The sequence below is a fragment of the Corylus avellana genome, chromosome 7 (genome assembly GCF_965113065.1).
Source record: "Corylus avellana chromosome 7, dhCorAvel1.hap1.2, whole genome shotgun sequence".
NCBI classification, from domain to species: Eukaryota; Viridiplantae; Streptophyta; class Magnoliopsida; order Fagales; family Betulaceae; genus Corylus; species Corylus avellana.
The window spans coordinates 28,497,209-28,511,482 of record NC_142496.1 but is presented as its reverse complement, the minus strand read 5'-3'; the positions used below and the strand labels follow the sequence as shown (position 1 = coordinate 28,511,482).

Here is a 14,274-nt window from a genome sequence, read left to right as displayed (position 1 = left end):
ACACCGTTTAGGTGTTAATGTTACATTTTTAATATAATATTTATATTATTATATATAAGGATAGGCGGTTAGTGGTTATTAACACTTTTTTTCTATCCCTAAAATCGCTAACCGCCCAGCCCTGGGTGGTTAACAGATGAAAAAATGCACTTTATCCCTTGAAGTTTGATTCAATTTTCAATTTGAACTTCAATGTTTAAAAATTTGCAATTTTGAATTCAAGCAATCCGTTAATCAATTTCATCTTCTTAGACGGAAAGTCAAACACATGCCATACACATGAGGATTTTTCTCCCAATCTTCCCATATTGCCCCTATTTTTTTTTTTTTAAAAAAAATTGGGGGTGGCTCCTATGGGTTTGGGGTGGTTTCGGCCATCCCCAAATGGCAAAAAGGGTGGTTATGACCATCCATTTTTTTTAAAAAAATAAAAATAAAAATTAGGGGCAATATAGGAAGATTAGGAAAAAAATTATCACGTGCATTGTACGTGTTTGACTTTCCGTCTGAGAAGACGGATTGCTTGAATTGCAAAATTTTATGACTTTATGAGGATATATTACAAATTTTTAAACATTGAGATTCAAATTGATGCATTTTTCACCAAAATGAATCTAAAATCATAAATATTAGTAAATTAAGATGCATAGTAATTGTCTTCGGCTCAAGCTCATCAGCCCAAAACGCCACCGTAAAAGAAAAAGAAGGGATACAATACAAAACGCCACCGTACGTTGAATCTCTGTCTCTCTCAAAAACTGGGTCTGTAAGGGCGAGTGGAGGCAAGAATGAATTCTACTAACGGCTACCACCATCAGCAGCAGCAATATGGTGAGAAGCGCTTCGGAGCGAGTCACAAGGACCGAGTCCGCAGGGGAACTCGGGGTGGTAGGTCACGTGACCTGAGGGACGGCCATGGCCATGGTGGAGGTACTGTTGGGGTTAGGGTTTGTGAGCAGCAGCAGAGACCTCCTACGGACTTCGACATGGCCTACTTCCACTCCTACGCTCACGTTGGCATCCACGAAGAAATGATCAAGGTTTCTTTTTCTTTTCGTTTTTTTTTTTTTTTTTTTTTTTTTAAACTTGCTTATGAGATTTCGTTACTTCAGAAGTGTGCTTGTTTTTGCACTTGATTTTGCACATGTTGCATGCGCTATGGGGTTCAATTTAATTTATCTTGTTTTGTAGCATTGTAATTTTAGCTTTATGTTTGTTCGTGGATTTTGTTACTGGGATTGTTTACTTTCCTTTTTGCTGTTGTATGTTGCCTCTTTGTTTACTTTGCTGTGAAGCCTGTGATAGGTTTGTCTGGAACTCGATTATACACCCGTAGAATTTGTTTTTTCTTCTAATTTCTATCATTCTGTTATTAGCATTAAGATTTTTTTTTTATATGTAAAAGACATTGTATTAAAAGCACAAGGGGCGCAACCCATGTACACAGGAAGTATACAAAAGAGCCCACTACAAGAGCTTTAAACTGAAAATGACGCACATAGATCTATAAATTCCGTAAGCGTTGAAGCTTGCGGAGAAGACCCCAAGACCCTCCAAGAGAAGAGTGTTTGTAGCACCCTTTGCTTCAATTCTATAGTGATTAGCATTAAGATGATCATTGAAATGTGAGGATGGTAAATTGGATGAAACAAGAGTTAATAAGCCAAACAAGAGAATAATGTCTGCATATGTGTGAAACTCATCTAAGGAGAACGATGAGTACAACCAGTGTGCAGTCTTGGAATTTTTTTGCTTCCTGCTTGAAATTTTGGTAACTGACGCATCAAATATTTGTAAGGTGAAAACGTAATTTTGGTTTAGAATTGCACAATTTCAAATAAGCACTCCTAGGCTGCTAAAGAAAATGCTTGATTTTTGCGATTTCAAATAAGCACCTCCTAGGCTGCTGCAAACATGTGAGTTTCCACGTTTTTAGAACTTGCGGTTTTTAAAGCGCAAATCCAAACTCTCTATATTTTGCAATTTCTTTTGAAAAAACAAATTATCCATGTGAAATCGCAATCCCAAATGCACCCATAGTTATTTGAGTTGTGGATGAATGGATGATGTTCTTGTTGAGCCCAAGTAGTTTTGAAGCTAAGTGCCTAGATTGTGAGCACAAGTGAGAGTTTTTATGTTGCAATTTCAATTTAGAAATACCGGTATGCTTGGAGCATGTTGAGCATATTATGTGTTTGATGAGGACCCAAAGTGTATGCCATTCTTTCTATTTTAGAATAGAATGGTGTGTTATCTCTTAGTGCATGTCATATTCCTTTCATGCCAGTATACCTCTTTCTCTCTTCCTCTCCCTCACTTCATAAGTATTAGAACAAAACAATATGCATATTTTACATATTGGAAATGTACTTCAACTTTCCAGAAGCAAGTTCAAGACATCAAATTGCTCGCTAAGTGTTTGAATGACATCAAAAATGGGAAACAAGTGTCACTATATATACAAGGAACTGGGCTTTATGTTTTCTAAATTGGAACCTCTGTCCTTTACTTGGGGAATGGCTTTTGCTGCTGTGTTCTTGCTATTGGTGGGTTCTTCTGAATGCATTTCTATTATTTTCTTGCAGCATTTGATCAATTTTTGTAAATGCTTGGGTTCATTGATTAAAGCATATCCGTAGAAGAAAGAATCTTAACCTTTGATTGTATACATGGGGGCGCCTTACGCTTTTAATGATATCTATCAAAAAAAGAAAAGAAAAAAGAATCTTAGTTTTTGAGTGTGTGGAGTTAAGCTGGTATGTGTGGTTATCATTTGGTTATCACGTCATGCTATCAACTGACATCGTAATATCTCTTTTTTCTTTGACCTATACAGGACCGTGTAAGGACTGAAACTTATAGGGCTGCGATCATGCAGCATCAGAGTTCTATTGCAGGCAAAGTAATGAAGTTCTTCTAATCTCAGTTATGGAACAAAGTATCAAAATGAAAGAAAGAAACATAATGTTGTCTTGTGATATTTTTCTTTTGGAAATGGTTTTTTACCCGTATGTGTGAGGACTAACACACATGGCCCAGAACATATAGATCAATTGCTTTATTTGATAAATTTTTTTTCAGGTTTTATAATCTCAATATATATAGGCTGTCATAATGTTTTGTGTGTTTGTGTGGTAGTCTGCATGGTGTGAAGAGTCACTTTGAAGAAACAGAGCTTATATAGTTCTCTTCCTACTTTCTTAATGCCATAATGCTTACAGGTTGTGGTGGATGTTGGCTGTGGCACAGGCATTCTTTCTATATTTTGTGCTCAGGCTGGTGCAAAACGAGTAAGTCTCTTGGAGTTAATATATGCTGAAATGTGCATCTGTATATTCAACAATGTCATGTGGTAAGATTCACTAAACATGTATTTGATGTTTGGAAAATGTTCTACAAAAAGAGTGTTATGTTATGTTTGATCACGACTGAAGTTAAGTTTCAAATTATTACAACTTGTATCTTGATAAACTAAGAAGAAAAGGATTGCAGTATGTTGAAAGCTGCAAAATATGTGACGGATCTTCATGATGTGTATAATAACTAAGCAGTTTCATGTCATTTATATTCCATGTTGCTACAATTTTTGTAGTAGGCAATTACATCAAATTAAAATTGACTGTCTTCTCTCTCATAACATAACTTAATGCCTATTAGCATACTCTTTAGCTGTAGCTGGAGGTTTGCCAGACTTGTTCTGGAAAAATTATTTTTTTCTTTTTTATTTATTTATTTATTTTTCTCCCTCTTTAGTGGTCTGTTTGGGATTGCGGTTTCAATAAGCGCGATTTTAAAAATTGCGTTTTTAAAAATTATATTTTTGAAATCGCTACTTTTTAAAATCACAAAGGCGTTTGGTAAAACATGTTAAAAAGTTTTTTTTTTTTTAATCAAATATTTGTTATGCGAAATCATGATTTTGGTTTAAATTCGCACTTTTTTCAAATAAGCACACTCTAACATGCTTATAAAAATCGCATTTTTTTTTTTCCTATTTTAGAATAAGTGCTTTTTAAATTGCAATGCCAAACGCCTTACATTTTGTGATATTTTTTAAAAATGCAGATTATTTTTACGAAATCGCAATCTCAAACGCACCCTAACTCTCTTCAAATTGTCATTTTGAAGTCGTAAATATTTAACATGCATGACATATTTCAATTGGTTTTCTTGTTTCTAGGTATATGCAGTTGATGCAAGTGACATTGCAGTGCAGGTATCTTGTGGTAGTAATGCTTATGATTGTCTCAATTTAGTATTCTTGTGAAAATGCTCACAGTTTTGCCCTAAACATTCTCCATTTTGTTTGAGTAGCTTGGTTTCTATGGTCTATGCATTGAGCTTTTCTCTTATATTTTATAGATTAAGTACATATTATCCTCGAATTTGGGTTACAATACTGGGTGGTGTCAATCATATCTCTGTTGTATTTTCTTAATAGACATTGTTGATTACATCAGGAAAAGAGGGGGAAGTTGAGTATTGAATATGAGTTAGTTAATTCATTGGATTCTCAAGAATAAAAAAACATATTGGCTTTGTCCACTTCATTGTTTACATATTTTAATTACCGTTTCTAAATTCCACAATTTCTATCTTACATTAGAGATGATTGTGAGTCTTTACATCTTCTTATATGCGGTTCAAAGAAGCAAGTTTTTCCATTACAATTTGGAGTTCGAACATAACCTAGTGTCCTTTTCTATATCTAATCACAATTACTCGGTATTTATGCATCGTACATTACTTGCATAGAGCCAACCTCGATTTAAATGGGATTAAGGCTTAGTTGAGTTTAATTGAGTTGAGTATCTCTACGTTATTTTCATATTTGTTGGTCAAAAGATAATTTATTTTCTCATGGAGTAATATTAGATATTGCATCAGTTCATTCTACCTTTAAAAAATTCGTTGCCTCTTGAAAAATGATACATTCTTCCTTTCCTCTCTCTTTGGAGTTGCTCGGTGGACATGTTGGTTCTTGTTGTCTCTCTTTCAAAAATTGTTGTGATGAGTAGCAACGAGTATAAAATGTCTTTTTTTGTTTGCATTTTGATGCACCAGGCAATGGGCGGGAGAATTTGATAGTATATATCATCAAGTTATAATTTGTCTGAGGTTTGGATTTGGATTGATCTCTTTCTTTTGTGAACAGGCAAATGAAGTTGTGAAAGCGAATAATTTATCTGACATAGTCATTGTGTTGCACGGGCGGGTTGAGGTAAGATTTTCTACACACACTAATGACATGCGGATTAGAGCTTAAAATGGAATGACTATTCCTGTGGATAGCTATTCCATTTGTTTGGTTACTTTATTTTTCCTGGGAAATAACTATTCCACAGAAATAGCTATTCCTCAAAATGAAAGGGGAGGAACAGCTATTCCTTTCCTGTTGGAATAGCACATAGATTAACATTAGGGGTGGGCAAGTTAACCGTTACCGTTTAACCGGCCGTCTACCGGCTTCGACCGAACCGATATAAACCGTAGCCGATATGCCGATATCCTTATCGGTTAAAAAAAATATACCGGAATTCGGTCCGGTCCGGTCCGGTCCGGTTAAGCGGTTCTTATCGGTTAACCGGTTAACCGATAAGAAACCGGATTTTTTTTTTTTTTTTTTTTTTTTTTTTTTTTTTTTTTTTTTTTTAAGTCCTAGTCCCAAAACGGCGCCGTTTAGTCTTTTAGAGAGGTTTCCAAATTCCCACAAGTGACACAGGTTTCCGAATTTGTGTAATGGTGTTGCCCATGACTTATTTTCCTTTTGCTAAGTGACTTTAATTAGTTAATACTTTGTTTATTATTCATTAATGAATTTTATTTTAATTTGGGTTTGGGTAGGTTTGATGTTTTTTTTTAAGTGATGGCATTTGATGAGATTTCTTTGCCTTTGGTAAAAGCATTTTTTATTAACTAGTTTTGCTAGTCTAATTAGCATTCATTATGTTAATTAGTCCATTTGCTTTGGAAAAATGTATTTTATAATATTAAAAAAAAAAAAAAAAATTGAAGTGGATCAATATAAAAAAAGCTTCAATTTTTAGCCCAAAAAACAAATATTTGGGTCCCAACAAAAAATATTTGGTCCCTAAAACAACTCATTTTTAATAAATTATTTTAGCCCAACAAAAAGTATTTGGGCTCTCAAAAGTTAAAAAAACTCATTTTTGATTTTTGGCCCAACAAAATAAATCAATATAAAGCTCTCGGTTAAATCGGTTAACCGGTTTAACCGGACCGTTTAACCGTGTACCGTTTTAACCGAAATTATCGGTTAAAATTCTTATTGGTTCGGTATCGGTTAATAACCGATAAGGTCCTTAACCGGACCGTTTTGACCGATACCCAGGCCTAATTAACATTCACACAAAATCCCTCTAGGTCTCTCTCTCTCTCTCTCTCTCTCTCTCTCTTTGTGACCCTTAGGTTGCGTGTAACTCCAAAACATTGTGTTTAGATATGCGAGGGATTATTCCCACTTCTAATCAAACCAGGTTTTATGAGATCTTGGATTGCGCATCAATCAATTTCATTGCAGAGTCTTCCTGTATAGAAAGGGGCTCTGTAGCATCTGTGGGTTTTAACTCAAACACGAATGGCTCTCCAATCCAAATGAACCAAGCACAAACACATCTTTTTGGGATTATCGGGAACCTTGTCAAATTAGTGAGGAGCTAATGTCCTTCCAGGAATGACTCACTTCTTCTTCCCTTCAGTCCTATCATAATTGTATCTTTAAAAAAAATAACGACAAAAGTCCATAAAAATGTCAATTAGAATTGTATTATAAGGTTGTTTTAGAAAATTTGATTAGAATATGATTCCATTCACTAGCGTATTGCACTATACCAAACAACAGTGGAATACATATTCAGGGTTCTATTCTAGTGTTACAACTAAATTAATGAATGAGAATAACTATTTCATTCTAGCTTCTTCGTATACCAAACGAGCCCTAATATTTTGCCTATTCTTTGAAATGAGTTGCTAGAGTATTTATTTTGCCTATTCAATTGTCTTAATGCTAATGTTTCCGTCCCCAAGGGATAGCTCAATTGGCTGTGGACCACGCCTCATAAAGCAGAGGTCACTAGTTTGAATCCCTCCTCTCCCTTCCCTTGTGTGGACATGTCAAAAAAAAAAAAAAAAAATGCTAATGTTTCCTGCTCACACTCACTTTATTATTATATAATTAACATCTATCTATCAAATTCATTCCCTCTAACCTTGGCCTTTGGAATTAGAAACATCAAGTTATAGTGTAATCAAACATGTCCTGATATGTGTGTATAAGTGAGGAAAGGATGGTGGCCAAATTTGTATTGATTGGACATGCAACTTGTGCACCATATGGATAGAAGCCTTGATCTCTCACTCTTTATGCTTTGTTTAAAAGGGGGTGGGGGGGATACCGTTTGGTTCAAGGTCACTGATGGGCGGTGGCTAGACTTATGAAAATTTAAAATCTTTTGGTAGGGGCCCTAAACCATTCAATTTATGCTAGGAAGACTTGCATTCTAGATTGATCCTCTTAGGATTTGTTTTTCCAGTCATTGTGTTAGATTTATGATTTGTTTTACTTCATATTATGACTTCTGCAGGATGTTGAAATAGATGAGGAGGTTGATGTTATAATTTCCGAGTGGATGGGGTACATGCTGCTCTATGAGGTGATTACCAAAACTTTGTGTGCTGGATTTCATATCTAAAACAGTGCACAACACATTAAGAATTCTAGCAGGAATACATTGGAACATGGGTATATTTTGTAGTTTCTTGCCTTCTGACAATAGTTTACTATTTTCTTATCTCTAATGTATGAGGCGACGCATTTTATTGTAGAGTATGCTGGGAAGTGTGATTACTGCCAGAGATCGCTGGCTAAAGCAGGGAGGTCTTATACTTCCTTCAAATGCAACGGTATCTTGGTTAACATGCCTACTTTAGTTATTTTTTTCTTCTTCTTTTTTTGGCTTAGGTAAAAATGTAATTTGTTTTTGTTACGCTGATTTTAATTTGTTCTGCTTGCAGTTATACATGGCACCTATTACACACTCTGACAGATACAGTGAAAGCATTGATTTCTGGCGCAATGTTTATGGAATTGACAGTGAGTACACATCTACCAACTAGCATGACATTCTCAATCATTATGATAACATACATTTGTATTACAATTTTGATTATAGATGTAGGCTTCACAAGCTATCAAGAAGCCAGATGTTTGGTTCTTTATTGTGTTCACATAGGGAATTTTGTAGTGCATATTGATTAAATCTTTTAATGCAAAGCACTCTGCAATTTCATGTTATAGTTGATCCGTTTATATTTTTCAGGGAATCTGTTATATGACGTGAAATATATTCATTTAATGCATGCCTTGTCCATGAATACCTATATGGGTTGCTTATATAACACCTTTGCCAGAGTCTATTATTGCCAGTATATGTGGATCATTTTTCACTGAACATTGCCTGTGGTAGAACACAACATCAAGCATCTTATTTAATCCATATCTAGATTTTAGCTGCTGCATTTATTGTGAAGTCATTTTAGTTGAATAATCTGGATTTTAACCATTTTTAACTGGTAAAGTACATGTGGGGTCTTGACTGGGACCTCCTTAAGCAGATCATATGCTCTTACATGTGGTTTGGAAGTGGAGGTCTCCAATCCAACAATTAATGTGTGGAGGAGCCTTGATGCTTGAAGGTTGAAGACTAGGTGTTGGGACTGATATGCAATGTGCAGACTGGGACTTAATTAGGATAATGGGGATGAACCTGAGATTATTCAGTATAAGCTTTTCACTTGAGATTATATAGAGGTTCAAGACTATTTATTATAAGTATGGTTTAGTAAATTGTGATCTAGCAAGTATAATATTTTGTATTTGGACACTTTCTAGCCTTCCTACTTCTTGTCCCTTTTCCACTTACTAGCCGGTGTAGCTAGAAGGTTGGAGTGGATCCAAAGGGACTTTCTTTGGGATGGTTTTGATGGAGATCATAAGCTTCATCCAGTAAACTGGAAGACTATTTGCTCTTCAGTTCCTAGAGGAGGGTTGGGTGTGAAAAACCTTAGGCTGTATAATAAAGCTTTACAGTGTAAATGGCTTTGGAGATATGCTCATAAGGAAAATTCCTTGTGGAGACAGGTGATTGTTGAGAAGTACGGGATTCAGAGAGGGGGTTGTGATCTGAGGATACTTAAGCACCATATGGGGTGGGTCTTTGGAGAAATATTAGAAATAGTTGGGGGTGTTTCTTGAATTGGTCTCATATAGAGTAGGAGATGGTTCTCGCCTTCGCTTTTGGAAGGATGTGTGGTGTGGAGAAGCAACTCTTGAGTCCCTATTTCCATAACGTTTCTCTATAACTCGAGACAAAGAGGCTTGAGTGTCAAATTCTTGGACTATACCGGCTCTCATACCCATTGGAACCCAAGTTTTCTCAGGGCGGTCCAGAATTGGGAACTTGAGTCTCTTGTTACATTCCTCTATCTTTTATACTCTTCGAACACTTTTCTGAGTGAGACAGATAAAATGTTACGGTCCCCAACCCATAATCACAGGTTTGAAGTGAAGAGCTTGTACAGCACATTACAATTTGGAGTCTTCTCTTTTCCTTGAAAGTGCGTTTGGAAGGTGAAGGCCCCATTTCATATTGCTTTCTTTACTTGGACGGTAGCCTTGGATAAAATCCTTACAAACGACAATCTTAAGAGGGCTCCATCTTGTATTGCTTTCTTCACTTGGATGACAGCCTTGAGTAAAATCCTTACAATCGACAATCTTAGGAGATGGGGACTTATTCTTTTCAACTGGTATTGTCTTTGTAAGAAGAGCGAAGAGACCGTAAACCACCCTCTCATCCATTGCAAATTTACTAGAGTTATGGTACCTGGTTCTCATGATGGGCACTATTTTAGAGTTACTTCATTGTTGGAAGACGCAAGGGTGGCGACAATCCAAAGAGGCTATTTGGAAAGTCATTCATTATTTATGTATCTGGACCATTTGGTGAGAAAGAAATAGATGTCTTTTCGAGAACTGTGAGACTAATATTCTGCTTTTAAAAGCCTCTTTCTTGAGCTCTCTTTTAGATTGTGCACTTTCTTTTGTTCCTAATTTCTCCTCTAATCTTGTAGATTTTGTTAACTTTTTAGATTTTCGAGCCCATTAGGGTGGTCGCCTCTCTTGTTTATTTTTTGTGTACGCATCTTCTTTTTCTTCTTCAATAGATTATTATTCATTAAAAAAAAAAAATTGTATTTGGATGCAGTGTCTGCCATGTTGCCATTAGCTAAACAGTGTGCATTTGAGGAGCCATGTGTGGAGACAATAACGGGTGAGAATGTTTTGACGTGGCCACATGTGGTGAGTTTTCTCATCTTTGTTCCAGATTGCATTCATTTGTTGTATAGTTTTCAATCTATCCACTGATGTTTTAAGGAAAATTGGTTTTGGTATTGTAAATGTAGTAACTACACAATATTCTAAAGTTTTTTTTTGAAAATTCTTAATATTTGCTTCTGTCTACAAATTCATGCATGTGATATGCTTCCCTATCCTATGTGATGTTGTGCCAACGTTAGCACTGCAAGAGGCTTGTCGCAAGAATCCAAATTAGCAGTAATAACTCATTCCAAGTCAACATGTTTGTGTCTTCTAGTAAATTCTGATGGAAGGAGAATCAGAGAAACAAATATGTATTTCTTTTGTTCATAGACTTGCTAAGACCTAAAATCCCCGTCAGATACTATTATTTAACTATTAGATACTTTGCTTGAGATTCTGAAAGCATTCCATTTGTATTCTAGTTAACTTTCAGAAAGGGTTGAAAATAGAGTTGGAGGCTTATTATGGAAAGTTTGGTTTTCAATCTCTTTTATAAGATTCTTAGAGGGTCTGCTGGAGTAGGGTTCCCTTGGAAGAATATCTAGAGTGTAAAGGTTCCATGGAGAGGTGTTTGTTTTTTTTTTGGCATGGAGAGCGTTCGAACAAGATTTCAATGGCTGATAACCTCGGAAGGAGATGGAAAAAAGATGTGTTTTCGATGCATGTATAAAACTCGTGGTGAGATAATTAACCATCTCTTTCTACATTGTACATTGACGAGATTTACGGCCACCAGTGCTTTCTCTTTTGGGGGTGCCATTGGGTGGTGCCTAAGATTGTTGTTGAGAATGCTCGCTTGCAGGAAATGGATATTTGGTCATTATAACAGCTTTAAGATTTCATGTTTGATTCCTCTTTGCCTCTGTCAATAACTTGGCGTGAAAATAGCCATCAGACTTTCATTAAGCAACCATTTTATATTTTTATTTATGATTTCTGAATAGTAACACTGGGTAATCTGTATTTAAGATTTGTGTATGTACAGGAGTTTTAATTTCTAACTAGTGGAACTATGAAGTAATAAAATGATATATGAAATTACTGAACAACTCTCACGTAGGTGGTTAAGCAAAGGCCAAAAGAAAAAAAGGACACTTTTGTCACTAAAAGCTGGGAGAATGATAATTTCCCGGAAGTGCAGTATTTAGCAAGTACATATATCTTCTGAAAAATAGAGTTACATTCCCCCCCTTTTTTGTAGAGAAAGTCATCGATATGAAGCTTTGAAAAATTGATTTGTTTGATTGGTTACAGGTAAAGCACGTTGACTGCTATACAATTACGATTAATGAGCTAGAATCTGTTACAACTAGATATAAGTTCAAGTCAATGATGAGAGGTACTCTCTCTCTCTCTCACTGCAGTATTTATATTTGTATTTCCTATTCTTTTGTTCCTGTTTCACTAGATTTTTCTTTAACCTCACACTTGCAAGGATTGTGATCAGTTTCATTCCATTATCCGGAATAAATCTTGCAGCTCCTTATGTTTTGTCCTCTGCACATCAGTGTTTTTTTATTGTGTTTGTATTATCAGAACTTTTGCAAGTCCAAAAGCCATTATGCCTGTTAACCACATTGTTTCAGTCTGTTTTTACTGTATATTTCATCTCTGGAGTTTTTCATAAATGCTTTTGTTCCAGGTCATTTCTCTTTAATTCTTTTAGTAGAATTTTTGTTGCCACTGCTGTAGATATTTCTTTGCTTTCTGAGTTTTCTTTGATTTCCAGCTCCGCTCCATGGGTTTGCATTTTGGTTTGATGTTGAATTCAGTGGACCTTGTGTGTCTCCCACCATTAATCATACACCATCACCACTTGTTGAGAATAATTCCATAGATGGCAGTCAGAGGAAGAAACGGGCAAATCCCAATGAAGCACTGGTGCTGTCCACTGCACCCGAGGACCCTCCAACACATTGGCAACAGGTAGTGGTGCTGTTCATTTCTAACCTGTGGTAGCCTCTTTCACTTGTTGAATAACACATTCATGCACATCTTTTCAACTCCAAGGTCCTAACTTATCCCATTTCATACAATTAACTTGTTCTGTTGGCTAAAATTGTCTATAATGCCATAGAAATTTTGCAAAGGTAAATATGACTATCAGGGTGTCAAAAAGTGGAATATGTGGCCAGAAATTATGTTTGATTATGTGATTTCTACTACATATATGGTCACTCTTTGACTTTTTTTTTTTGTTGTTGATATTTTATTGCAGATGGACTAAATTCCAGGATATAGAAAGAATAAGAAATAATCCAACTTGTTTTTTCTTCTTAATGGCTAAATACAATTTTTTTTTTTTTTAAAAAAAAAAACAATGTACACAATCCTCTTGCCGAGCAGTTATATTCATCATTAACATGGTATTCTTAAGATATTGTTGGCACGGTTAATGTTTTCAAAATATCAGTGGCTAACAAGTAACAACTAGTAAAGCTGACTTTTCATGTCAAAGATGAATAATTTCTCAGTAAATGATATTTATTTTTGCTGGAAATGAGAGATCCTTCAGTCTGGGCTTACCTCATTCCTGCGATTATTTAGTTATTGCATAAAGTTAATCTTTTATGTTATGCTGTGGATTCTGTTAGATCAATTCCTCTAACAAATCAATTTTGCAGACATTGATATACTTTTATGACCCAATAGAGGTGGAGCAAGATCAACTTATTGAAGGTTCTGTGACACTATCTCAAAGCAAAGAAAATGCTCGATTCATGAATATTCACCTTGAATATGCGTGAGTGATAGATAGCACATTTTTTTTTTTTTTTTTTTTCCCCTTAAGCTATTCATCTCTCCTCCATGTTCAAACAAGAGATATCATATCAATGATCTTTGCTCTTGCAGTTCGGGGGGCCGATCCTTCATCAAAGAGTCGGTAATGCGGTGATCACCCCAAGGACTCTCCTCGTTATCCGGATCAGGCATCTTGGACCAAAGGCTGCGCAAGTAATTTAAAAGAATGTACTGCCTGCATTTCTTAGAGAAGTTTTCTCCAAACAAAACTCGGAGGGTGAGAGTTTGGACGCACGAATTTCACTAATTTTAACTTGATAGAGTGACATGAAGATATCTAATTAATATAGGCGTAGGCAAACCATTTTCAGCTGTGATGTTAACCCTGCTCGTGCTTTAACATTGTTGAGTTAATTAGTTTGCTCTTGAGGTTGTATTTTATTTGAAAGGATGAGTTGGTAGATTAGGGGATAATTCATTTCTCTTAATTCAACAATATGTTTCTTGTGATGCCATTTTTTAAGCCTACAACTACAAGTGGCTGGTGTATCAGTTAAAACTGTTGTACCTGTAATTTGTTTATAAACTGTATGGGAAACTCTTCAAGACGATCCTTCAAGACTGTATTTGCAAATATTAGAAGTTTGATTATATCAAGCTCTTTCTTTTTTTTTGTTTTTGTTTTTGTTTTTTTCATGCATGTATGTACGCTAGTACTCATTTATATTGAATAAACATGGTTTACAGCAGCAGCAGCAGCAGCTAATATCTGACGAGGGTGGAGTGATCATCGGTATTATCATTGTTATTTTTGTAGCTAAAGTTCTTCAATGTTTTATTTGGAAAGGTTAATACCATAATTCAGTAACATATATATTTTCCAATTGCAATATGATATAATACACTTCAACTCATGAAGCCACACTCGACCCATTATTACATCAACAGACTACAATGAAAGTCTTTTGCCATTCCTCTTTTTCAGATTCGGGATGGGGAGATTAAGAAAAAAACACAAGAAGGGGATGCGGATGGGGAGGAAAGGAAACAAGAATGGGCGTGAGTATTGAAGTGTTTGATTTTGGTAAATTTCTGTGGGCTATCCTTGGATTGGGTTTTCTCAGTCGTGT

At 35.6% G+C, this 14,274-nt stretch overlaps 1 protein-coding gene across 2 annotated transcripts; it reads left to right on the top strand.

Moving 5' to 3' along the window:
- The first annotated feature begins 728 nt into the window (after positions 1 to 728).
- PRMT6 (protein arginine methyltransferase 6) lies at positions 729 to 13,817 on the top strand. Of its 2 annotated transcripts, XM_059598152.2 has the most exons (13): positions 729 to 1,040; positions 2,837 to 2,902; positions 3,222 to 3,290; positions 4,181 to 4,216; positions 5,156 to 5,221; positions 7,605 to 7,673; positions 7,846 to 7,923; positions 8,035 to 8,113; positions 10,287 to 10,381; positions 11,657 to 11,741; positions 12,132 to 12,328; positions 13,027 to 13,145; positions 13,256 to 13,817. In XM_059598152.2, exons 1-13 carry the CDS (start codon positions 789 to 791, stop codon positions 13,296 to 13,298), a joined length of 1,254 nt encoding a protein of 417 aa, XP_059454135.1. In that variant the 5' UTR covers positions 729 to 788; the 3' UTR covers positions 13,299 to 13,817. The 2 variants fall into 2 exon arrangements, with proteins under 2 accessions (XP_059454135.1, XP_059454136.1); XM_059598153.2 differs by lacking the exon at positions 2,837 to 2,902.
- The last annotated feature ends 457 nt before the right edge of the window (positions 13,818 to 14,274 follow it).